At 43.8% G+C, this 27,557-nt stretch overlaps 2 protein-coding genes across 2 annotated transcripts; one reads left to right on the plus strand and one right to left on the minus strand.

Moving 5' to 3' along the window:
• Nucleotides 1–509: 509 nt before the first annotated feature.
• On the plus strand, nt 510–17,591 carry plcd4b (phospholipase C, delta 4b). The gene is made up of 16 exons (XM_056579690.1): nt 510–900; nt 5,814–5,877; nt 6,247–6,405; nt 6,764–6,992; nt 7,374–7,503; nt 7,966–8,197; nt 8,917–9,118; nt 10,226–10,370; nt 10,763–10,915; nt 11,736–11,891; nt 12,727–12,883; nt 13,876–13,992; nt 14,582–14,760; nt 14,945–15,077; nt 15,725–15,874; nt 16,215–17,591. The coding sequence occupies exons 2-16, from the start codon at nt 5,856–5,858 to the stop codon at nt 16,316–16,318; spliced, it is 2,268 nt and encodes a 755-aa protein (XP_056435665.1). The 5' UTR covers nt 510–900; nt 5,814–5,855; the 3' UTR covers nt 16,319–17,591.
• Nucleotides 17,592–18,225: 634 nt separating this feature from the next.
• On the minus strand, nt 18,226–27,447 carry znf142 (zinc finger protein 142). The gene is made up of 9 exons (XM_056580442.1): nt 27,397–27,447; nt 27,031–27,096; nt 26,228–26,434; nt 24,745–25,596; nt 24,115–24,292; nt 20,932–23,734; nt 20,375–20,480; nt 19,634–20,052; nt 18,226–18,294 (listed from the first exon to the last, which is right to left on the minus strand). Exons 2-9 carry the CDS (start codon nt 27,089–27,091, stop codon nt 18,226–18,228), a joined length of 4,695 nt encoding a protein of 1,564 aa, XP_056436417.1. The 5' UTR covers nt 27,092–27,096; nt 27,397–27,447.
• Between the last annotated feature and the right edge of the window lie 110 nt (nt 27,448–27,557).

The raw sequence follows: 27,557 nt of genomic DNA on the forward strand, positions 1-27,557 counted from the left end.
TATGACATAAGTGGTATTAGCATCACTCATACTCTTCACGGTGACGACACCAAAAGCTAACTTTGTGAATATGAATATAAATTATAGAAAATAGTCCCCGTTAGTAGTCCTCCATTTGGTGATTGCCTCTAAGTCCGTGGCAGTGAGAGGGTTATGCAGAGTAGTCCATCCATCGTCTCACTCCCTTTGCAGAATTTGTGATCACATTTCTTCACACTGAATCAAATTGCTATTTCAGTGTTAGGGAAGAAATTATAATAGTACATTTAGAATGCATGCAACAGAACGGAATCTTGATCTATGCAGATTATCTGGTAATTGTTAAATGTGGTTCTTGTAAGAAGCCTGACAGCTTCCTCAAAAACGTTGCCAGCATTCTCAAGAAGATATGGGCTCTTTAACTGTGGGGGAGGAACACAATCGGCTGATGGATGGAAGGTAGAGAGAGAGTGCGGTAGAGGGAGTGTGTGACAGAGCGAGACCAAGCAAAGGGAGCTGCACAAGCATATTGAGTGAGTCTGCAGCCGATGCAGAGGTAAGGGGCATATAGAAAGAAGGAGCAGAAGGGCTGGGTCTGTACCAGCGTGGGGCTGTGTATAGGAGTCAGATTTTCCTGGAAACCAGCAGCCACAGAAGAGAAAGTGAGAGAGAGGAAGACAGATTTTCACTGGACACTCCCAGTTCCTGAAGACTCTGTGCAAGACTGGCACTCCCCCCCCCCCCCCCCGGCCACTCCCAGCACACATGCTCAGGAAGATGACTTGACTCTGGCCACACTTTTTCAGTCAGAGACCTCTGGAGAAAAGTCTACTCTCCAGACCCTATCTAGTGGAGATCTGCCAGAGCCTGCTTCTCTCCTCACCTTAGCTGGCGACCCAGCAGAGGGAACACCTAGCTTTGGTGAGTATGTCCATCTCTTTTTGGTTTGACTAAATCCTGTCCATGTTCATCTTCATTGTGCGTCATTTCTCTCCCTCTTAGTAAACCCTAGTGGCCTGTTTACTTGGCTGATTTGATGTGCTCTGATAAGTCTCATATTTCACTGTCTGGTTCCAATTTACCCTGCACAGCACTCCCCCCATGGCAGAGGAATGGGACTTTAATGGGCTTGTGGTTGGCTTTCATTTGTCTCTAGGATTCTTTGCAGAACTGTTTTAATGGAGAGTTTGGTATATGGACTAAGGAGTTCTCTCAGAGGATAGTTTAAGTAACTTTTTTTCTAAATGTGCTCTGTTCAGTGGCACAGTTTTCCTATGCGTTTTTGTTTTCATGTGTGGTTGTGTGTGGTCAGTGCTCTGTTTGGACAGCAAAAAGTGACCCCCGCCCCCGTATGACTCATCCCTGGAACAGTCCGTTTGTCTGTCTGTCAAATCATGTGACCATGGTTCTAAAAATAACACATATGATAGCAGCTGCTATGTTTCAAACATTGTGGTGATTTGAAATTTGTTGTCATATGTTGTGATTTGGTATATTTTGTTTGTTTATTGTTGTTAAAATGATGATGATGAAGATACATTTCTGTTAATAGTAATGCATTTTTGGTAACAAAACTAAATGATGAAAGAAGCAGATTGAGTTGCTCTAAAGTGAATGTTAACCCCCCAGTAAAATATAGACATCCCTATTCACACTCTCTGCCTCACTGCAGTATAGGCCTACCACATGCAAATCAGTATACACAGCTGAACATGTTATCTGTGTTCCCTCGGTACCTTCACTGGTTGAATGAGGTGGAATCTCTTTGTCATTGTGTACTAGCAATGTAAAGCGCAGTGAAAATGGAGCCTTCCTTTTTCGTATTTCCAGGGGGTCTGTGAAAGGAAAAGGCTATCTTAAAGCCCTTCCCTTCGAGGAAGTGTTTGATCCATCCGGCAGGCACAGATAGCAGCAGGAAGTAAAGTGGCTGGTTCCCAGAGTGTTTGTCTTGCAGTGTTCATGTTTCCTCTGACTTTCATCCAGTCTGATGTTTGTTTTTATTATATTATTCAAGTCTCAAAATAAGAGACTCAACAGGCTTCAGTCAAAGACCTCATTATATGAAATCCCTTCCCCCATTCCTAAAGGAAGTATATATATTTCCCCAGGGTACCAAGTTCCAAGGGGTCTGAACTTCCCTGGTCCTAGGTTCCTCGGATCCTGTGCCTATTTAACCCTCATAGGGTGTTCGTTTTTTTGTTACACAGGAGGTGCTGCTGGGTCTGGTGGACCCATTGCATTTTAGGCCTTTTAATTCAACATAATCTAACTTTTTTTTAAAATACTCACCAAATGGTTACTTCAACCCAATTGCAAGTAATATAAACAACACATATGTTAAATTTGTTCCCTTTACCTTTGTTAAATCACATTTATGAATAGAGGTGCCACTCGTTTTTGTTTATTTTCGTATTAGCATGTAATAAAATAAGGAAATGCATCATAAAACAGGCATAACTGGGAAATTATCAACATCATTAGAAATTTAAACATACTCAATAACATCTGTCTGAACAACACATTAAAGCCTTTGAACACAGCCATTATACGTATATCAGTCGATACCACACATGTGCAGAGTCTCACTGTGTGTGTATTGCATATGTATTTTTTGCACTGGTTGCATGTATATTGTGTTTTATATTATTATGTATTATGTATATAGTGTATTTGTCTTTTACGTTTCGGAGCTGGCTGATGCTGATCCTCCTCTTCAAACTCAGTGTCAGACTCTGAATTTTCAGAAATGTTATCCTCACTTTCTGAAACTGTTTCCTCAGCATCACCATCAAAACCCTCTGTCTCTTCAAATATCAACTGTAAGGCAGTCTGAACAGAGAATCGCTTTGCCATCTTGATCAGTTGTGGTATGGAACCAAGCTTACAGAGATTTTTTATAGTGTCAGATCCCCAAGCTTGGTTCCCGCAAGACAGAGGGTGAAATGTGTGGGAATATGGAGGGTGTAGATAGTGTTGGGTGCTCCAATGTTGCAACCTTGTGCGGGAACAGTGGGTGCACGCTGTGGGTGCTCACACCAAGGGCCCATTCACCTGCTTTACTCTCCACACACACACACACACACACACACACACACACACACACACACACACACACACACACACACACACACACACACACACACACACACACACACACACACACACACACACACACACACACACACACACACACACACACAGAGGAGAAAGGGAAAATGAGGGTGCACAGAACCTATGATTTCCACACTTAAACTAGCTCCGGGTCCACTGGACCCGAACACCCTGTGTGTAATATAAATGTGATGGGGGGGGTATACAGGGGGGGGGTTCTTGAAAATGTTTTCTGATTTATGTTCCTCACAGAAAATGAGCCAAAGCCAATGAATCTTAGTTCAAAAAAAGTATTATTTGTATCACTTTTATAAAGCTAAAAACTGAAAACTGGTCCCACAGACCCGAACACCTTCAATATTATCTAGTTAGTTTTTTTTTACTGGAACAGGGCTTTAAAAACAGCTGTATGAACGGAAAAGAAAATCATGCAATGGTAATAATTTCATCAAATATATTTTGTAGGTCTTGAAAAAATGCCCATGTTCTTTCTAACACCACTGCATTGGTATTGGTCCTTTCAGCATTGACATGTCAGTGACCTACAGAAGCATAATGAATAGGCTGGAAAATTATATTTGCCCTGTTTTTTTGAGCTAATGAGATTAGTATCTCAGGATTGTCAGATTTTTTTTTCTGCTCTAGTTTCTCTGAATAAAAGAGATTGTATCCCTGAATTCTGTTTTTGAATGAATGAGATATCTCAAATCTTTAGAATGATCATGTTGTTATACGTTTGTAGACTTTGTACAGGCACCTCAGGACGTTGGTGCTGTTCAGATGCAAATCCCACATATAATTTGTCAACATTGATAAATTGGTAAATTGGTAACGTCTAACTTAGATACCTGCATTGATCCCGTACTTGAAATCATATGGCCCTGGACTGATAAACAGCAGCAACCGCACTCCATAAAGGGAAGAGCTTTGCTTTAGAGGCATCTTGTTAATGGAGAAAAAATAACACACATTGTTTTTCCATGAAAACCTTTTTCGAATTCATTGTTATTTCGAAGAAAAAAAAGGAGAAGAGCTCTTAATATAGAAAATGGTGTTCAAAATCAACTATGGTTAAAAGCAGAAAAAATACTAGTTGGAAGCAAAAACAAACTGGATTGACTTAGATACTTAAATCATAATGTGATGTTTTTATCATTTTATCAGTTAGGTTGGCTAGTTTTCACCTATTTAGCCTTGACCTTTGGTGATCCATGACTCCAACCATTAATAAAATGCAGACCCATTATATTGAGAGCCATACTGTCGGGCTGGGTAGCAGAAAACGAATTTGATGAGTTCCAACAATAGCCCATTCGTAATTAGCGAAGACACAGCTGGGAAAAATATTTTTGAGAATCCCATAATGTGCTAGATAGAGCTGGTGAACATAGGAGGCTGGGAGAATACAGGTGTAGAACTGGGGAACATTAGAGTCTTCCGCATGTTCCCATTATGTACCATATAATTCTGGCGAGCATAGGACGCTCGGTACATAGGCCTCTGGGTACAAAGGAATGGCCCCATCCTACAGCCTCAAACAGGCAAAAAGACCTCCACTCAGATCCCACCCAACAACACCAATAAGGGGTTTACTGACAAATTATGAGATGGTATTCATGTAAAAAATTAAATCTTGTATTGTGTTCTACTCTGGTACAAAAAACTGCAACCAGATGTTCTGTGGCATGCTTGCCTGTCATGCCATTTCCTACAAATGCCACTGAAATCAATTCAGTAATCAACTCTACGTCGCCATCTGTCTCAGGACTATAGTACTTTTATACTAAGATAATACTGATAATAATTGATGTAGGGGGATTTACCCACTGAAAGTATGCCTTTATGCTCAGTTGGCAAGGCTGAGGTCCACTGCTGGTTTTAAATCAATAAATCCATCCCACTTTAGGCTATTTACTTTTCCTGCTACAATGCAAATTGCTACTCAAGAAAAGCAGAAAAACAATATTGAAGAAATACAATTTGTTTAAAAAAATAATAATCTAACAAATCACAGCCATACATTTGTGAGGCAGAAGCAGTACACTACTTGAATAGGAGAAAGCTCAAATAAAATGTTTGAATATTTTGTTAGGCAAATGATGGTTAAGAAAATCAAATTCAAACCCAGGTGAATCCAATGGGTTAGGGTTAGGGTGGCCGCCAAAGGAGACGGTCGTCATGGAGACAAGCCGCAGATGGACACTGGTTGCTTGCAGATGGTGCTTTGATTCAGGCGGCGTTTCCAATGGGCGAGTCGCGGACACCGTTGTGATTTGTTAATGTAAATGATTACCAACCCAGTAATCATTGACATCTGATTCGAAAAAGATTTAGTGACCTATTTCAAGTCCATGGCGATTTAGATCTAACAAATGAGGAAATATATATAAAAGAGTATGACAATCTGTGAGAATTGTGGGTTTGGAAGTCCGACCGGAATTCATAGGAGTTGATGCTTATGTCTTTATATCGCTCTCAGCCTATGTGTATTTATTTGCAACGTGGGACTTCGTAGTTGTCGTGAGTTTTGTCTAAAAGATTTCTTTGGCCAGGATGAGCTGTCATCGTGTAGCTGCCTCGTTTGTTCAGATATTATCAATAATTGAAATAGAACGAAGCAAGGCTTTAAGTGGACCATGCCGGAGCACTCCAGGGGGATCCTTGTTCCAACAATGAATCTGTGTTATGCTGATACGTATTCTGTGATCTATCCTCGTTTGCAGGTGGGGTACGTTTTCACTGCGTAGACTTCATCAAGGATCGCGATGGATCCTCCTCAACTTTCACGTGTGTAAATCATTTCGAAAAACTAAACTCACAAAAAAATGTGATGCATTATACAGAACAGGCTGCTGTGTTACCTAATGAATCAGTGATTTCTGAATATTGTTATAGATTAAATGTGTATCTATCCCTTTTGAATTATTATACTACTATTTGGTAATAGTGCTGTGACACCCACATTTCCTGTCTGGGATCAGTCTATTATTTTCTCTTATCGTGTGTTATCACTCTCAATAAAGTTGAGCAATTTCATAAATTCATATATTATCGATTAAAAAAGGAACTAATTGTATATGTAGCAGTAGCACTAGCCAGTGATTTCAGCTGGTAATCAATTGACATCAATACCCCAAATTCCCTGCCTTATCTCAGGACACAAAGATGATGCTGACCTCGAGGTGATGATGGCGGGGTCGACCTTCAGGAAGGTCAAGTCCCGTTCCTGGAAGAAACCGAGACACTTCCGGCTCTTGGAGGATGGGCTGAACATCTGGTACAAGTCCAGGTGGGCAGGGAGAGGCCACTCCACCTGTAAGTACACCTGGCTGTGAGTGTGTGTGTGTGTGTGTGTGTGTGTGTGTGTGTGTGTGTGTGTGTGTGTGTGTGTGTGTGTGTGTGTGTGTGAGTGTGCGTGGTGTGTGTGTCTATGTGTGTCTATGTGTGTGTGTGTGTGTGTGTGTGTGTGTGAGTCCTAGCCCCTACTCTTTATGACATGCATAAAATACAAAACGCTCTGATTTAAAGCGCCTGCTTTTCAATCATTCAAGCATTTCATTGCCATTACAGGCTGCTGTTCATTGTTCAATGAATGTGCATATGACTACTATACACTTGATCCTTACATATTCTCATTAACCCCACGGTCTACTGCTCTGCACCCCCTGTCCAGTCCTGGTGAGTGACGTGGAGGCGGTGCGGCAGGGCCACCAGTCAGAGGTCCTGCAGAGCATTGCCGATGAGTTCCCCCCCAACCTCTGCTTCACGCTGGAGTTCCGTGGTCGCCAGGGCAACCTGGACCTGGTGGCCGAGACCCCCGAGGAGGCAGGGGCCTGGGTCAGGGGCATGCGCAAGCTGATCCACAAGGCCAAGAACATGGACGAGAAGGAGAGACTGGACCAGTATCCTTCTCAGAGCCTTGGATTACAAGCGAACAGGTCCATAATGATCTGTCTGTGTAGTCACTCCTCTCCTCCACCCTTATGATACCTTCCTCCCCCTCTCTTCCCGCTCCTTTTTTCTCTCTGCCCTCTCCCGCTCTTCCTGCTCTTCTTCTCTCTCCCCTTCTCTTCCTCTTCTCCTCCCTCCTCTTCTCTCCTCTCTCCCCTCTCCTTTTCTCTCCTCTCCTCTCCCCCATCCTCCTTCTTCTTCCCCCTCTTTTCACTCCTCCTCTCTCCCCTCTTCTTGAGTGTGTGTGTGTGTTTAACAAAAACAATGGGAAAACCAAGCCCATTATTTCCCAGGACTATCAGTCAAAGAGACGTTCCCTAACCAGTCCTCAGGTGGGTGTGGGATTGGTTCCTGAAGGCGGATAAAAACAAAGATGGAAGGATGAACTTCAAGGAAGTGAGGAAACTGCTGAAGATGATGAATGTGGACATGAACGAGGACCACGCTTTTTACCTCTTTACCGTAAGACTTACTGTTGATCACTTTTAGCTCTTACTGCAGATCAATCCACCAATCAGAACATCTCTTAAAAGCAGACCAGTCTATCAAAAAGATAACCTCTTATTGGTCTTTCTATCATTACGAATATCTCTTTGCCCTACGGGACAAATAAAGTTGTTTGAACTTGAACTTGAACTTGATCTCTGTGTCTGTCTGGAGATACTTTGACATTTTCCCAGGCCTTGGTCCTGTTGGCTTCATCATAATGGTAATAAATACATAATTAGTACTTCTATATTATCTGTTTATTAACTGTGAGAATCTCAGTTCAATGCAGATTTCAATGAGGATGTGAGTCAATTCATATTATAAACCCAACATCAATTCCAACAAATTTCCTCCCCATCCCAAGCACGCCCATGTCCAAACAAAACCCGGCACACATTCTGTTCTTACCTCTGAATCCCACTCCCACGTCTGCAGATGGCTGACACGTCCATGAGCTCGTCGCTGGAGATCGACGAGTTTGTCATGTTCTACAAGATGCTGACCCAGCGCGACGAGGTGTGGAAGCTGTTCCAGGACTACTCCAGCGACGGGGAGATGCTGAGCCGTGGCGAGCTGGAGAACATCCTGCGGATTGAGCAGCAGGAGGGGGACGGCTGCGTGGAGCACGCCCAGGAGCTCATGGACCGCTACGAGCCCTCTGAGATGGGTGAGGGTCCCGTGGTTAACATTGTGGTGATCGCCCTTAAGGACCACTGTGGGATGAGGTAGACCCTTTGTGGTCTGCGAGCCATCAGTGTGGTTGTAACACATGGGAGGGTCTAAAACCCTTTTCCCACTGGACAAGAAACCCACCAACACCCACTAACATCTGGTTTCTGTCTTTGGTGGGAATGGTTACAATCTGCATTAATTCCAAAGACAGATGATTCTGCAGTAGACGCTGGTATTTATCTGCTTGAGCTCTGAATGTCAGTGATGGAAACACAACACCCAAAATAGACAGGAACAACATGCAATAGCTATTTTGGTTTTGAGTTTGAAACCAAGTTCGAAAGAGAGACTGAATAAGACACAGATTTAGAAAAAATAAGGAACCACCATAACAAATCACCAGATTTTGCTTCGGATTTAATCATCTACTAAATAGTCAGACTACAACATTTCTGGACACGTATTTGACATATAAAAGGCCTAAATTGTCAAATATTGCGCCTGAAATCAGCTGTTAGATGGGGAAACATCCTTTACACGTGCAATTCGGACGTATTCAAAACATTTATTCAAACCAGGGCTGGTCAGTAGAATATCTTTCTCATTTGGGCTCTACTTGATGTACTTACACATTTGCACATAAAAGGTTGTCAAAATGCTGTGTTGTTGTTGGCTGTGTCCGCTCACGCCATTTTTTCTTCTCTGTGGGAGCAGCCAGGAGCCAGGGCTCCATGTCTCTGGACGGCTTCCAGCTGTATCTGTGTTCCCAGGAGGGCTCCATCTTCAACACGGAGCACAAGGACCTCTACCAGGACATGAGCCAACCGCTCAGCCACTACTTCCTCTCCTCCTCCCACAATACCTACTTGCTGGAGGACCAGCTCAGGGGCCAGAGCAGCCTGGAGGCATACATACAGTAAGCACGACGTCAATCACAATGTTAATATATATATATATTAGGTGAGAGGCTGTTTGGATAGCATGGTGTTGAGGGTGACTTGAGCGAGCTTTAGGTTCGAACCCCATTATCTTCATTCCTGACCACGATACCTACTCATGAATTAAATGTATCTAGTTACATTTATTATCAAGTTGCGAAGGATACAAGTGTATTTTTTAGCCTTTTTATGGATGGAATAGGAGAATATTCATAGAATTTAGAAAGACTTTGCTTCTACTAGTAGAGGGTTACCTACTGAAACTTACAGCAAATAATTTACTTTGAATCGGAATAGTGACCCAATAGCTGGGGTTGGAACATATCTCAGACTATACCCCGAACATAGACTCCTATGGACCTGGGGAGAAAGCGGCTCTTGAGTTTTGCTCCAGAAAACCTCCAGAGGGTTAAACCTAAAGCCTGTTTCATTTCCTGAGTGTTATGGGGAGAATTCCTACGATCCTGTTAGTGACAGGAACACCAAACTATACACACACATAGACAAGATGATGTGTGTGTGTGTGTGTGTGTGTGTGTGTGTGTGTGTGTGTGTGTGTGTGTGTGTGTGTGTGTGTGTGTGTGTGTGTGTGTGTGTGTGTGTGTGTGTGTGTGTGTGTGTGTGTGTGTGTGTGTGGGTGTGTGTATTTCAGTTTATAGAACCATGCCCAAGGTTGTTTAATAGCTGTTACCATAACTCAATTTATTATAGCTGCTCATGGTTCTGTGTGCATGTGTTTGTTTGATCAATGTGAACATTTGGGTGTGTTTGTGTGCATACGTGTGGTTGTTTGTGTATCCGTTTGTGTGTATGTGTGTATGGTGGTTGTGTGTGTATCTGTGTGATTGTGTGTTTGTTACTGTGTGTTTGTGTGTTTGTGTGTGTGTGTGTGTGTGTGTGGTTGTGTTTGTATCTTTGTGTCTGTTCGGATTTGTGTGCGTGTGGTGGTTTTGAGTGTATCTGTGTGGTTGTGTGTGTGTAACTGTGCTTGTGTGTGTGTGTATCTGTGTGTTTGTGTGTATCTGTGTGGTTGTGTGTGTGCGTTATCCCGTGTTTCATCTTTGTGTGTATGCACCTGTTCCCAGGGCCCTGAAGCGGGGCTGTCGCTGTGTGGAGATCGACTGCTGGGACGGGCCCGATGACGAGCCGGTGGTCTACCACGGCCACACCCTGACCTCCAAGATCCTCTTCAGGGACGTCATCGCAACCATCAGCGAGTACGCCTTCAAGGTGGTTACCATGACAACAGGCTCTCTCAGAGCACTTGACGTTCTGTAATTAAATTATATTCCTCTCATACGATGGATATAAATATGTTTTTTCAAAATATATATTTCTTTGTTGGATTCTTATTTAAGAAAATAATGGAGCCTCCTTTTTATTATTTTAACCAAATGTCCCATATGGAATTAATAAAGTTTAACATATCTTGGTTGTACCATAAAAGCCTTTCTAAAGAGCACCTGCCTTGGTGGTTAGTTTAAAAATAAATCCACTTAGAAGTTCATCATCATGGGAGAGAAAGAGAACACTATTGTACTGCAGTAATGCTAATTTTATTACGACTTGCTTCTGCTGGTAGCTGTGTATTGATTTGAAAGAGCTCTTTCCTGTGTTTGCAGGCATCCGACTTCCCGCTCATCCTGTCTCTGGAGAACCACTGTGGAGTCGAGCAGCAGAGGGTCATGGCCCAGCACCTGGAGCTGATCCTGGGGAGCATGCTGCTCAGAGCACCCCTCGGTGGAGAGGCTCCCCAGCAGCTGCCTTCTCCCCAGGCAGGTGGTCCCGTCTTGATGAGGGCTTCAATCATATGATCTGACGTAGAAGTCAAGCGGTAACCATAATTCAACAATAACCAAGCAACCAGTTCTTATAATAGTTACACCCTCCCATAGCTGATAGCCTCGTACGATACCTTACAGCTGCTCAAGCCTTATTCCTTCTTTGGGTAAATCTGCAATAGCCACACAATTTGTGGTGGTATGTCGGTCTATATAAAACATAAGAAATTATTTGCGGGGCCCGATCGGGTAGTTGCTACAGTGTTCAAGTCGCAGCTGAAAGTTACTGGGTTTGATAGATAGCATATATATAGATGCCTATCTGCTCCTTTAAGGACATGCTTCTTGATTCCCTATTAATAAATAATTAATTCAAGTCACTTTGGATGAAAACCTAAGATAATTGCTACAACACAATATTAGCGTATCAGCGTAACTCATGGGATCGCAAAAATGGCCCAAAATGTTTTATTATAAAAGACATTTTAATTCACCAATACCACAGTGTTTAATTAAAACAAACCCATTCTCAATTCTTATTTTGTGGTTGATATATCATGTTTGGCAAAACTGAATTATTAATCAATGACATCCATCAATCTAATCATCATTAGGCTTCCTGTCAAAGCACTTAACAGGATCGATGTTCCAGGAATAATTGGCAAAATATTTAGGAAAAATCAATGAAGAATTAGATTTACACCCTGAGTGGATTACGGATAACAGATTAGGCTTCAGATTTCTTTTGAGTTTCCTTCTTTGAGTTGGAACTTTGAACACAAAACAAAGTATTTACTGTTACTGTTGACCACAGGATCTGAAGGGTAAAATCCTGCTGAAAACCAAGAAGATTGGCTGTGAAACTCTGACCGATGAAGTTAGCGATGAGGACGAGACGGTGAACCCTGACCCTGACAGCCCATCTACGGATCAGGGGTCTGCAGAATGCCCCCCCGACCCCAGCATGAAGGTAGAGTCTATTTCAGCTGAATATGACTATGAAGCTATACTTTCTAAAATAATTGAAAAGATGTGTCCTTTGCTTACAAAAAGTCATTGCAGATGGGATTGCTGGTAAAGCCACACCTTCATAAATAATGGACCCATCTTTTTTATTATTTCAGATTGCAAGACAGGGGCTAAAAGTGAGGTTGAACAGTTTAGAGATGCTGATTCATTAGTAAATCAGTTCGACATTTAAAGGCAGGTGAAGAAGGAACAACACTTGAGTGAAGAGGAAAAAGGAATAAAATCAATACCAACGAGTCAAATAAATAGAAAGAAAGACAGCGATACATAACTTGACAACAATTTGTATTTAATGACATTGTATTCATTTGTAAAGTGTTAATGATTGCGGCTAAAATGGAAGAGAAGTCCCATTCGCAGCAGTAAGGAAGATAATGAGCATGTGTGAAACCACAGATAATGAGACCACCAATGTCCCTGTGGACTGCTGTAATTGACCTCCGTTGCACAATTCCAGCCTGTTGTTGTTGACATTATGAATATACATTGCAAATGGCTCATTACAATTAATAATAATAATAATAATAATAATAATGAGAATATGAATGACAATTAAGATATTTTATTGCAATTATATTTCGTTAAATCCTATTACATATTATATTATAGTTTTGTCTTTTAATTTTCTTCTAATATTTTTGATTCTATTTGACTATTTTGATACTATTCACTTTTTTTTCTTTAATCCATTGGAACTTGTGAAACCTCCAACTTTGCACGGTACCTTTAACATGATCATCTGATAGACATCTCTCCCTTTCTCCCAACCCTCCCAGAAAGCAAAACTGAAGATGTCCAGAGAGCTGTCAGACCTGGTGGTCTACTGTAAGAGTGTCCACTTCCGCGGTTTCCAGCACGCTCAGGCGCATTACAAATGCGACGAGATGTCGTCGCTGTCCGAATCCAAAGCCAGGAAGCTGGCAAAGGAAGCAGGTAACAAATAGGATCTCTAGCTCGCACGTTTGATTTGCCTATGGAAACACTCATCATATTAATCCGTCCCACATTAGATTGTAATTGGCCAGCCCCGGACCACGTCCGATGGAATTCTGTCTGAATGGGATGGGGGCGAGACGCATATGCCAGAGCAAATAAAACATGAGCTTGCAGATTCGTCTGGGAGCACTATTGATGTCTGTGTCTATTAAGTCATGTGACCACCAGGAGAACTCCTCAGCTTTTCGGGTCAATGTAAATTATAATAATAATAATAATAATACATTTAATTTAGAGGCGCCTTTCAAGGCACCCAAGGTCACCTTACAGAGCATAAAAACATCATAAATCATTTAAAAACAAGGCATTAGAAAAAAACAAAAAACAACAACAATCAAGACAGTGATCAGTTAGACGTTATGTGCGAGTTTGAACAGGTATTATAATAGGTATTATAATCTAGAGATAGCGATTGTATAGAGTAAATGTGACCGTAGTTCATATTCCTCAACTCCGGTCTGTCTCAAGGAGAGGAGTCATCGTATGACCGACATAGGTATCGCTCATAACACTAATTATGGGTTGCATCTTTATTGTACCACTGGTACACAAAATACCCATAATTAGTATTGTGAACAACACCTGTGCTTGTCCTACGATGTTGCCTTTGTGAATAGGGTGTATTACAGCTGCTATTGCACATCTGCAATTTAACTACTGTACATAAAAGGAGTAGCATGTCATGTTGATCGATCATCTGTTTATTTCCGCTTGTCATTTGAAACCCTGTTAACATGCATATACCCCAGACACCAAAGAGCGATGATACCATAAAAATTGATATAATAAATAGTTAATTATATTATTTGAAATGTTGTATCTGTATAGTTGTTGTCTGTGTTACGAATGAAGAGTCTATATTCATGAACACATTTTAATTGTATTTATTTATTATTAATTATTACTTCTCATTGTTATTATTATTTTAGGTGCAGATTTCGTGCAACACAACATAAGGCAATTGAGCCGTATCTATCCCAGTGGGCTCAGGACGGTGTCTTCAAACTACAACCCCCAGGAGCTCTGGAATGTCGGCTGCCAGATAGGTGAGCCCTGGCCCTCTTTATGGGGATCAGAATCCTCTCTATGGCGATCAGAGTACTCTCTATGAGGATCAGAATCCTCTCCTTTCTTGACAGCGATCAAGAAAGATATTGATGTTGAAGATACAAGAAACTGATTGTATCCTGTATCTTATATTCGATATGTTTCAAGTAGATAAAGCTGAGGATACAAGTATTACCTCATTGACAATTAAAATGAGAAATTAATAATTAATAGTATGGGACATGTGAATTAGAAATAGGAATAGGAATCCAAATAAAATTGTAATGAAAGGTTTGTAATTTAATAATATGAGTCACATATTTTCAAAAATATATTCAGATATTTAGAAAGTTGTAATTATGATAAGATACATATTTTTCAGGCGGAACGTTGTCTTTGGGCCATCCAAGAACATAGACTCAAAACGTGAGCCCACATGAAGGAAGCACGAATCTATTCCACCTCTCAAATGTATCTATTCAGATTTTTGCTATTTAAGGAATAATTTTTTTGAAAGCATCAGAAGTGCTCTTTAAAAAGCTTGGTTAGATTGGATCACCATGTGTCACTGTGTCCCTGCTCCCCTAGTGGCGCTGAACTTCCAGACAGCGGGGCTGGAGATGGACCTCAACGACGGGCTGTTCCACCAGAACGCCGGCTGTGGCTATGTCTTGAAGCCTGGCTTCATGAGGGACAGCGAGCTGCCGTTCGACCCCGAGACGCCGCAGGAGCACAGCGGCTACGCTCCACTACGCCTCTCCATACAGGTCTGTGAAGTCTAGGGGCGGGTGTAGTTGACTCCCAATCAAAAGGTTCTGCGTTTGATACCCCCCCCCATCAACTCCTAAGATGCCCTAACTCCTTAATCGTAGATTGGGAGATTTTCCCCAATGTAACATGTATGTTTAGCCATGTAAGCCAGTGACAGCTTGCGTTTCCACGGTTACCCAGATCCTCAGTGGGCAGCAGCTCCCCAAGGTGAACCAGAAGGAGGGCTCGATCATCGACCCGCTGGTCAGGGTGGAGGTCTACGGGGTCCCCCAGGACCTGGCTAAGGAGGAGACCAGCCACATCCAGAACAACGGTGACCTAACGCCTGAACCCATAGGAATGCTTTCATTCAGTGACGCGAATGGCTGCAGTCATTTGGCTTAGTGGTTAGAGTAATAAGCGCCCAATCCTGGTGTCGGGTATTCTTGCCACTGCTGCAAAGTGTTCTGGCACTGGAGAACAGTCCGATAGAGTCCAATGGATAGTTGCTCATCATAAATACATGTACAAATGTTTTCTGATAGGGGCCAGGGTAGTCTAGTGGTTAGGGTTTTAAGCCCCTCTCTCATATTTTCCTGCAATGTTCCAGAATATTTTCTGCACAGAGCCATGCATGAATGGGGACATAGAGCCATATTCTGTAAATCTGAACCTGCAATTTACAGCATAAATACCGGGAACTATGTTTGAAAATGCTTTATTAGATTCCTAGTCAAAAGGCGCTTGGTGAAACCCCAACGTCCACTAACCTGTAGGCATGCTTGAGTAAAATGCCTCACACTGTACACTAGTTCCTTAATAATGTCTAAACGTCTTATTGATTTACTTTAAGTCACTTTAGCTTGAGGTGTTTACTAATGATTTCAACATTAAACAAGGATAGTGGTATGAAGGAGCACAGTGCTCACCTGAAATATATAACACTTCTATAACACCACTTATTTTCCTCTCCTCTTGAAGGTTTTAACCCGGTTTGGAACGAGACTCTTAACTTCATTGTCCACAACCCGGGGCTGGCCTTGGTTCGGTTTGTGGTGGAGGACCACGACAAGGCATCCAGGAATGACTTCGTAGGCCAGTTCACCCTTCCCTTCACAAGCATCCGACCAGGTTGGGATGAGCTTGAGGAATGACATATGCCATAGAACAACAAACAACAGCATAAAATGTCCAATCAAATAATTCCAAAGTTACTAGCGATTCTGAGTTAAATGTGCACACACTCTGATGATGATGATGATGTTGATGATGATCGATAGAAAAGGACCATGCATATTAAATCTGAACAATATTTAAATAATTAATATTATATGATAATTCTATAATTATTCATATGTAATGAATCGATAAAATTTGTCAAATATTAACATTAGATGGCAATTAATGATCCAATCACTGACATGCAGTTTGTTTTGAAGTTGTAGGCTAAATGCACACCTCTCTGTCCAAGGTTATCGACATATTCACCTCCTGTCTAAAGATGGGACCTCCATACCTCCCGCCTCTCTGTTTGTCAACGTCAGCACCTCAGAGCTAACATCAGGACCCGACTGAGGACACCTGCACCATGAAGCAAAAGGTTCCGAAGGAATAGCATGAAAGACACCATGCTAATGCAGCACGTTAAAATATCTTGAAAGATAGCCTTGAGGAAACAATGGCATCGTTCCATTTCTGAAATGTCATTCCAAAGCAAAGCGTACTAGCCAAGTACAATGGGCCAAACACCGAAGACAGTATTAACATTTCCCCCCCAAAAATACCCTTTTTGTGTATTATATCTGGAAGGACCAGATCTACTATGAGCGTATTGTAACACAGAAAACCACCAAATCCAAACTCAGTATGTTAGCAGAAGACTGGCTTGACCCCGTCGCCGGGATTCAGCGTTAGTGGGATGGACTAGTGGATTAGTATTAAAAGAGTATTATTGCATGGACTGGATGGCTGCAATGCGATGGATTTTAAAATGAAATCTTCTATGATGAAATCAGATCCACTAACGACGAGTCCAGTATGGCTTTTTAAAATAATCTAAACATATCTTACAAAGTTAAATACCATTCTGTGTGGTAAAAATAAGTGACATATTGTTATATGTATAAAAACACAATATTAAATGGTTTAGAGCTACAAAACTAATACATACAAAATGCCAACTAGCTGTAACCGTATTGACGACTTAAGGACTGTGTTGAGCTTTTTAATTGAGAATTAGGATACATAGGGTCATACCATATGTCATGTATACTGTAAATAGATATAGGTGCTTATATGCTTGTGATGGATTAAACTTAAGTGATTCTATCACTATGTTTCTAAGTGTCTGTTTCCTTAAAGGAACCCTAAGGATAGCAGGACAACACATCATTTTGACTCAATATGTCAAATATCAGATATAAATATATATGATTTGAGAAAAATAAAGTGCTACTAAAACACTTTAACCTTTGCAGCCTGTTTTTACAAGTTATGACATGTTTTTACCAAAATAGTTTTAATAGCAGTAAATGGAACAGTACACACACATATACATCTTCAAGTTATGCTAGTATGGTATACATCCCTCCAACCTCTGCCAGCAGTGACAGGAATGCGGCACTTTTTGGATATGGTCTACACTACACCACCCACAAAGGAGCATACAAGACCTGCCCCCTATCCCACAGGACTATACAAAATATATAATCTGCCCCTTCAAAGACAACAGAGCCTGTGGCAGGGCATTCAGACATCACAGACTACAAGCCCGCACCACAGATCTGCGACGACAACATCTCTCTGCTCAACAACCTCAACAGCTTCTTTGCACGGTTTGAAGCCACAAACATCACAAACCCAGAGAAAACTCCACCAACCCCCCACGATCAAGCTCTGTGCCTGTCTGCTGCAAGTGGGAAGAGTACCAATAGTGGAGTATCTCCACTATCAACCCCCCCCCCCCGCAAGGCAACAGGCCCAGACAACATTCCATGCCGTGTGTTGATGGACTGCGCAGAGGAGCTTAAGGATGTCTTCACGGATGTCTTTAACATTAATTATTATTAACGAGGCCACCATCATTATACCTGTGCCAAAGAAACCTGCTCCATCCTGCTTCAATGACTATCGCCCTGTGGCACTGACCCCCATCATCATGAAGTGTTTCGAACGGCTAGTCATGTCAAACATCAAGTCCATCCCCCCCCCCCCACCCTGGACCCCTTTCAGTTCGCATACCGAGCCAAATGGTCCACAGAGGATGCAATCTGCTCTGCTCTCCATCCAGCCCTCACCCACCTGGACTCAACAGACTCATATGTGAGAATGCTGTTCAGACTTCAGTTCAGCATTCAACACCATTATCCCACAACAACTCATCTGTAAACTGGACCAGATGGGGCTCAACACCTCCCTTTGCAACTGGCTTTTGGACTTTCTCAGTGAGAGGCCACAAACAGCACGAGTCAGCAACAACACCTCTAGCAGCACTGGGGCCCCCCCAAGGCTCTGTGCTCAGTCCCCTGCTCTTCACCCTGCTGCACACCAACCTACAGCGCAAATCATATGGTGAAGTTTGCTGACGATACTAACTGTGGTGGGTCTCATCACCAAGAACGACGAGACCCACTACAGGGAGGAGGTCAACCTTCTGACCAGGTGGTGCAGAGAAAACAACCTCCTGCTAAAGGTCAGCAAAACCAAGGAGATTGTTGTTGACTTCCGGAGAGGCCACACTGAACACCCACCACTGACCATCGATGGTGCTGCTGTGGAGAGAGTGAGCAGAACCAAATTCCTGGGGGTGCACATCAGTGAGCTGTTGTCCTCTCCTGGACAACCAACACTGCATCAATGGCGAAGAAAGCACAGCGGCGCCTCTACTTCCTCCGCAAACTGAAGCAAGCGAAAGCTCCTCCACCCATCATGTGCACTTTCTACCACCATTGAAAGCATCATGTCCAGCTGCATCCCAGTATGGGGCGGGAGCTGCACTGAATACAGCAGGAAAGCACTGCCACGCATAGTCAACACAGCTCGAAGGATCATTGGTGCCCAACTCCCTTCCTTAAAAGACACATACCGCCTCACCCGAATAGCGACCATGATTGTGAGCAACGCCAACCACCCCGTGCACAGTCTGTTCAGCCTCCTGCCCTCTGGGAGAAGGTATCAGAGCCTCCGTGCCCGCTCCACCAGACTCACAAACAGCTTCATCCACCAGGCTTTCAGGAAGCTAAATTCTCTCCCCTCTCTCCCCTCAGCGACATGCACCAGCTGTCAGAAAACTGAATTCCCCCCCCCCCCTCCAAAACAGACTGAAATTGCTGCTATTACTGACTGCCTTTTTTTTGCACTACCACAACTCAAATTAACTTATAAAGAAACTTATGCTGCCTCTCTTAGATTTTATTATCTTATTGTCTATCTTTTTAATATTAGTAATGTCCTAATCTCTTGTGCACTTCAATGTTTACTTTTAGTGTTGTCTTATCTGTTGTTTACTTTTAGTGTTGTCTTATCTGTTGTGCATGTTCACCGTGGGATAGTGAGAAACGTCTTCTCGATTGCTTTGTATTTCTACATGTGAAGTAATTGACATTAAGCTGACTTTGACTTTGACTTTTGACTTTAGCAGGCCTTCCTAAAAATCGGAGGGATCATTTTATAATTGATAATATAACCATTTGGTCATTTCAAGGTATGCAAAATCAAACTCCTACATCTTTAAATCAATATTTACCCATCACTTTCCCCCTAAACAAAACATGTTAAATCCCCATCCGTCGCAACCATTCCGTCTATATCTTCTCTCCTCTGTCCATCCGCCTCTCCCTGACGTCCATCCTCTGCCTCCCCCTCCTCCCCTCCACCCCCATCCCCCCCTACCGCCCCCCGCATGGCGTCCTTCAGAGTGAGCCCCGCCCCCTCCACGTCCTTCACCACCCCCTGCTCCGGGGCCACCCCTGGGTGGTGCCTGCGCAGGTGCTTCACCACCTGAAACCTCTGCTTGGCGCGGTACGGACAGTGGAGGCAACGGTATGGCTGCTGCTTGGTGTGCGACAGGAAGTGATGTCGCAGGCCGGCGGGCCAGCAGAAAGCCTTGTGGCAGGCCCCGCAGGTGTAGGGTCGTGCTCCGCTGTGCTGCCGCTGGTGGGTCTTCAGGATGTAGCGCGTCTTGAAGGCCTTGCCGCACTCCTCGCAGACGAAGGAGCGCGCGTCGCAGTGCTGCGTGTCGCGGTGGGCGCGCAGGGCGTCCGCCCGGTTGGCGCGGTAGGCGCAGTCGTCGCACGCGTAGGCCTTCTCCCCTGGGAGAGTGGGAAGGTTTCATAACGGTTTGATGAAACGCAGTCGCATTTCAGATTTCAGTATTGTGTGATGGGGATGTCCCTTTGTGGGGAGATCAGGGGAGGCCGACACAAAAGTGTGGTGAAAGAGCATAAAAAGGACCTCGGAATCAAACCCACCCTGATCAAAAAGATGTTAGTGGTTTTACTATTTGAATTTTTGATTTTTAAGAGGCTAAATAGCCCACAGTATATATCAGGGTTTAATTATAGTTGCGAATTTACAACTTATCCCAGTGACAATATCGAACCAACAGTATGAGAGAGAACATTTAATTCATACCTGTATGTTTCGTCATGTGGTACTTCAGCTGGGTCTTCCATTTGCATTTGTATCCACACTCCGTACACAAGTATTTCTTCTCTGGCTGGTGAACTCTCATGTGACTCTATAGAGCATAAAAACGGGGTGGATTAAGGTTATATATACTGTCAATTAAGAGGATTGGCTTGGTTAATGGTTACTCCCGCTTACGATCAAAATTTCAGATGGTCATTAATGCTTAATTAATGCTAAATGACGTATCATACGGCCTAAATGCTGATCGTCATTATGTACTTTCAACAGCAAATATTAAAGAGCTCCTATTTTTATGTATGTGAGGTTCATTAGTTCCATTACAAAGAATTTAAAAACACACATGACACTCACACATGAGTGTCCACCAAGATAGATCAACTTCAGCCAACCTATTGGTACAGTCCGCCATGGTGACCATCATACCTCGCTGGACACTACCACCTTAGTGGATCGTCTTTCAATCCCTTTTAATGAATAATTGACCTCACACCTCTTATTAAAATATGGGTCCTTTAATCACACCATGGTGTAACGCTCACCTTCAGCCTGAAGGGGTCGCTGCAGGTGTAGCTACACTGCTCACAGTTGTAGGGTTTCTCCCCGGTGTGGATGCGGATGTGCCACGTGATCTTCTGCTTGTTCCGGGTGGTGTACTTGCAGTCGGTGCACTTGTAGAGCCGCGTGCCCCCGTGTGAGCGGAGGTGCTGCTCCAACACCAGCTGATGGCGACAGGAGAACTCGCAGTGGCTGCACTTCAGCGGCTTCTCCGCCCTGGAACCCTCCTCTTCCTCATCTTCCTCGTGCTCCTCCATGAGGTGCTGCGCCAACAGCTGCTTGGTTCTGCTAGCGAAAGAGCAGAGCTGGCACTGGTGGCCTAAATGGCTTCTCTGGTGCGTTTCCAGGCTTTTCTTGGTGTTGAAACGCCGCTGACAGGTGGAGCACTTGAGCAAAGGGTGTGTACTCCGCTGGTGGATTTTGAGAGCAGCGTCAGTGCCAAATGTAAAGTCACATTCAGGGCAGGAGAGAAAGTTCTGGTCTTGGTGGATGCGTTTGGAATGGTTTCTAAGAGCCACGCTGGAACTGAAGCAGGCCTCACAGTGAGCGCAAGAGTGCTGGAGCTCTCCGGTGTGGCATCGGAGGTTGTGGCGCCTCACGTCGTCCAGGGTGTAGCCGCTGAAGTCGCAGAGCGAGCAGAAGTGAGAGGGCTTCCTGTCGTGGACACGTGTCTTGTGTTGGCCCAGTTTGGTCACGGTGCCGAATGTCTTGCTGCACTCTTCGCAGGAATAACGTCCGACACCGGTGTGGAGGGACCGGTGCTCCTCCAGCCGGTGGCGACGGGTAGTGCTGAAGGGACAGTAAGGGCAGCGGTGGGGTCGCGACCCTTTGTGTTTGACTGCGACGTGCTGGGCCATGCAGCGCGCCTGTTTACAGTTGAAGTCGCAGTCCTCGCAGTGCAAGCGTTGAGGCTTGTTTTTCTCATGAACAGAGGATACGTGACTCGTCAAAGAGTTTTGGGACTTTCCCACGAACGAGCATAGGTGGCACTGGATTTCGTTGGCTTTCATGCAGCCCCTCTTCTCGTGGCTTTCTAGAGCACGCTTCTGACTGCACTTGAATGTACACTTGGGACAGGAGATAAGTTGTTTTTTTGATTTTTTCAAAGTGTGATTATTGTCAATTTTATCACCAAGGTCTTCTTCTGACTTTGCGAGTGAGCTATTTGAATCAGCATCTGCACATTCTAACCGGCTTTGATCTTCATCATTCCTCTTTGAGTTTGGTCTGCAGGTTGTGCAGTGACGTTTCACAGTAGCCAGTCTGATCGAGGAAAAATTGCATTGTTTGCACGTGAATTTCCCTCGTCCCTTAGTGTAAAGGACAGTTTTCTTTGACAAAATATTTCTTTCTTTGGCATCAGAAACAGCTTTCGTCACAAGTTTAAACTTAAAATGCTCCTTTTGTGGGCCTTTTGATTTACCAGAGGTAAAGACATTAGATGTAGAGATCATATATTTTCCATCTTTGCTTTGAGTTGTACTTCTTGTTCTTGTTACCTCTACATGATGTTCATCTATTTCATCAATATCTTTACATCCACCTTCATCACGGAGACAGTCCGGACTGAGTGTCATCGGTGCCGTTGAAACCCCTTTAAAGGCTCTTGTGTTTCGCTGGCGAGCTGGACACTTCTTCACGAGGTGTGTATCGAGGCCTCGCCTTTGTTTGAAATGTGCCCCACAGCCCTCGCAGTCATGTCCCTTGGACCTATTTTGACAGACAAATTGACAGTGATACTTCAGGGCGCTTCCCTTGCGTGTCACATACAAGCACTTGTCGCAGCGGTGCACATCTCCTGTCTGTGCTACGAGCATCTTCACCCGTCCTTCCATAACCATCGCCTCTGCCTGGTCACTGTCATGTTTCTTCATGGCCTTCAGGTGGATCTCAGATTTGGAAAAGGCGTTGGAACCAGAGGGCTTATTGATGACTTCACCTGCTTCCACCAACTCACTGTTGATTGAGCCTTCATCGTCGTCTGTTTCACCTTGAGGACAGTCATCCTCTTCTTCTGCCACACTTGGAGAATAACTTGGACTGATGCCTCCCTGTTGTGGTGGAGTATCACCATCGTCGTTAGTGGAAGTGTACGTTGTGGCATTTGGATACTGGACGTGTTCCTTCTCATTTGACGACGGAGCGGTCTCATATTCAGCTGTTGAGAGTGTGGTCAACACCAATGTACAATACTCCTCGGGGCAGCCCCTGGATGAGGCGTCTGCTGGAATACCCCCAACATCTACCCCTTCAGTTTGGCCAGTCGGACCAGACTGGTTTTCATTGGTCAGAGGTGTCGTTGCTACCTCCCTGGCGCTTGGTTCGGATCGGTTACAACCCGCCGGGGACTTCAGGTAGAAATCCTGTACACATTCAAGTGCGTTTCTTTCCTTCTCCTTTAAGGCGTAGTTCTCCAGCCAGTCTTTGTCACCGGGAACGTACCCGTGGACCTTTCTCTTGTGCAAAAACAGGCTGATGGTGCTGAAGGAGACATACGAGCAGAGCGCACACCGGAACTCCTTCAGCTTGGTGTGTTTGCAGTTCTCGTGGTTCTGGAGTGCCTGGCGATAGCAAGTGGTATACGCACAGTATTTACACTGATAGGCCGCCGCAGCCTGCTTTGGGCCAGCAGAGTGCTTGGTCAGCATGTGGTTACGAAGTTCATACTTCCGCTTGCAGGCATAGGCGCAGATCTCGCACATGAGCGACTTGGCCTGATGTCGAAGCTTGTGGCTGTTCAGCTGGTCTATCCTGTGACAGCGGTAGGGACACTGGTCACACTCGTACCTTCAGGGCAAAACCAGAATATATTAAGTATGAAGAGGGTACTCTGTAGTCCAAAGAGAAATAATAAAATCTTCAGTAACTTTTCCTCCAACCTTAGATTAGTTGTCTAATGTTGGCCTTTTAAGAATGTAATGGACTTGACTTGTATAGCACATTTTCTCCATTAAATAATTTGAACCACAACCCGATATAAGATTGACCTCAGATGTAAGCTACATTTTAAGACCATTGATATAGGACAGGAAATACATGCTACATCAAGAAAATGATTCTAGAAACACTAAAATCAATCTACAGGAACAGCAATCATGGTGGGTATTTTGGGTTATTTGTTATGCAGTTTGAATTTCATGTTTGGATTGCCTTCAAAGCTCTCTTACCGTAGATCCCCGGTGTGTTTACGCATGTGTACATTCAGATAGTGCTTCCACTTTGTGACGTAGCCGCACTCGGAACACATGAAGTTCTTGTCGTCCGAGTGTGTGAGCATGTGTTTGGTGAGGTAGGACTCATCCCGGCACCTGAAGTCACAGACGCTGCACTTGTGAGGCTTCTCACCTTTCAAAGAAAGCCATTAAGGGCAAACATTGGGAGACAACAAGAAGGTGGATGTGAATCTCATCGTGAACCACGGAAAAAAGGAATACATTACTGATGATGCAATCAATTGCCGCAATAGGTACGCCGTTGATCTCTGCACTGTAATCTATAATTGCATCTATAATTTAATCGTGTAACTCTGATCTATAATGTGAAGGTGTGTCATATCAACAAACATATGTGTGAACCTCCTCAATTAGTCTAATTATGAATAAGGAAGAAGGAAAGCTGAATCAGGCCTTTCTACACCCTGACGTGTAGTTTTACATATTTGGAGAAGAGCATGTAACCTATGCCAGTGGCGGCATCTTTGGGTTTTGCAGGAGGTGTAGAAACCCCCGGCATTCCTATGGCGGTATACATTGGGGTTGATTGCGCTTGGGACACATGCAAAATGACTTAAGCCTCACCACTGTGCATCAACATGTGCCGGTTCAAACCCCGCTTATGGGCGGTCACGTAGCTGCACTGCGGACACCGGTGGATCTTCTCGCTGGCGTGCAGATGTCCCACGTGCTGCTGGAACTCCACAGGGTTGAAGGTGACGAAGGTGCAGAACTCACAGCGGAGCTCCTCCTCCCCCGCGTGTCCCTGGCGCCGGTGCAGCAGGAACACGCTCTTGTTGGAGCAGGAGAAGTCGCACAGCGCGCAGTGGTAGGCAAGGTGCGCGCGCCGATGCTCCTCCATGTCCCTCTTGTTGGCGAAGATGGCGTTGCAGGCGTGATAACGACACTCAACCGCCTCGACGGCGTGAGCCTCCCTGGCGTGACGCAGCAGCTCCTTGCGCACGGAACCCCGGAAGGCGCAGCCCTCCTGGAAACAAGGCAGGGATTGTCTGTCCGGTGGGACGTTGTGGGTCTTCATGTGGGCCTTGAGGGACCTGCTTTGCTGAAAGGTTTGGCCGCAGGTGGGGCAAGGGTAGGTCAGTACGTTGGGGGTAGGCAGGTCACCGGCAACGCACTCCGCGTCACCGGCGTCATCCCCGTGGACGTTTGAAAGGTGGCGGCGGAGGGCGTTGCGTTCGACTGCCGAGTAGTCGCAGCGTTTGCAGTGGTGGACTTTCTGGCCCGCCTCGCGCAGCATGTGCACGCGCAGCTTGCTCTTGCTGGTGAAGAAGCGGTCGCAGGTGGGGCACTGGAGGCTGGGGCTTGGGAAGTGGATGCGCAGGTGCTCCTGGAGGTGGGAGCGCATCTTGAAACAGCGGCGGCATTTGGGGCAAGTGTGCGTGCGGAATATGTGCTCCGAACCCTCCGCAAGGTATTCTGGGAAAAGAAAGGAGAAATTACAATTTATGATTATTGCATTTATGTTGCCTCATCTTGTTGGGTATTGTGTTTTAATACATGTTAATGCTAAAAGTGACAGACAACATGATCTAGCAAGAATCCATAATAAAATAACCATAACATATCACAAAGGGCTTCATCTTTCATACATTCCTCTGTGAGTTTGATATCCATTCTGGTTATTTATCTTTAGTAGTAGTATATTAATATACATATTAAAATCGGCCTAGCAGTAGGGGTGCTGTCTGAATCCCTGTCGCCCCACGCTGTTTTGTGAAGCAAATGCATAACAGTGTGATGAACCCATAAACATATCATGAATATCTATAATATGAATAAAACTTGTAATGGTGATTGTTGAAAATGTAGGCCCATTATTTGACTGGCGAGATGGCCGAACAACATTCCCAGAGTTCGACGACAGGGTTTAGGGTAAGATGCCCTCACCCCTACCTGCATTTCAATGAGATGTATCTCAAAAAAACATCACAATAAGTCACCTCTCATGTAACCTTGTCATACAATTGACTGCTAAATGACTTCATAGAAATAGAACTGCCAGAAGCCATTTTATTGTAGAACAATAATAGAATGACTGCAGGATTACCTTTAGCAGGAGGTGTGTCGCTCTCATTCAGAGCGGTTTTCTTGTTTTCTCCCTGATCTTTTTTCCTTCTCTTGGTCTTGTGCCCAACAACCTCTGGTTCTGCTGTCTCTTGTTCATCTGTGGACTGCACATAGAGAGGGTTGGGTCTGCGTTTCCTTCTGGGCCTGCCCGAGGTCAGAGATGGCCCTCTCTCAAGGCTGCTCAGGCCTGGAGACAGAGGGGAAAGAATTATTAAATATAGAAATTATAATCAAGACAAGGTAGGTTTATTTTAACAATTATATTTTAAAGACATATAGGAAAATCAATAAAACACAATATTAGACAATCAATTCAAGAGAAATGGGAGAAAAAAGCAAGTGACCCTAAAATAATTAATATGTCAAAATGTATTTGTAAATAGACGATTTAGAGTGTGTATTCTCGCACGTGATAGAGAGGGACATTGAACGAGACAACGAGTGTCTGAGTGAGTGTGTGTGCGGGCGTGCACGCAACAACATATACTTAAAATTTGAATACAGATACGAAAACCACGGTGGAGGTTAAATTTGATTTCTATCAAATATCCTGTTAGCTTTGGGATTATATCCTTTGATTGAAACAAAAACATGTATTATAGCAATATATTAACAGCTGAAAAATGAATATTATTAGTCAGACTTTACATATAGTATGACAGCAGAGTAATAATAGCCTACTTCAAACCGATACAATTGTACGAATATTACAGTCAGATTTGTTAATCTGACTGAATCTGTGCATAATATCACAATCGTAAATCATTTAATGGTCTTTTTTACCTTGTTGGTCCTCGGGGTCTGACAGACGTTTTCCACTTTTTTCTGTGGGATTAGCTTCCATTGCGTCTGTTTAACGCAAAAATAAAACAGAAAACACAATAAAATCTTACGCTATATACTATGTAATATAACATACATTGTAATTGTTGAAGGATCTTAATTGTTGTCTAACTGGACTTCTGAAACATAATCGCAACCTACTGCACAATATTTCCTGGTCCAATCTACCCGTTAACCACTACACCAAAACGAGTGGGTTTTACAGATAGTCCTTACTTATTATGTGTTATGAATATGTCATTAGTACACATGCAACACATTGGCCATTGTCTTCGTTTTCCTCGTATTGTTTTAGATTTTACTTGCCTTTTATTCACCATTCACCGCAGCTGCGTCGCCATTACCCTCTTGAAGTCTGTTTGATTGGCAGATCAGCGTCTAGCCTAATGCGATGGGATAGGCATATTAATAATAATGATAATCCTTGTGAATTAAAATCAGACAAATTTACCAAAAAATTAAATAGT

Source organism: Gadus chalcogrammus, chromosome 20, assembly GCF_026213295.1.
Source record: "Gadus chalcogrammus isolate NIFS_2021 chromosome 20, NIFS_Gcha_1.0, whole genome shotgun sequence".
NCBI classification, from domain to species: domain Eukaryota; kingdom Metazoa; phylum Chordata; class Actinopteri; order Gadiformes; family Gadidae; genus Gadus; species Gadus chalcogrammus.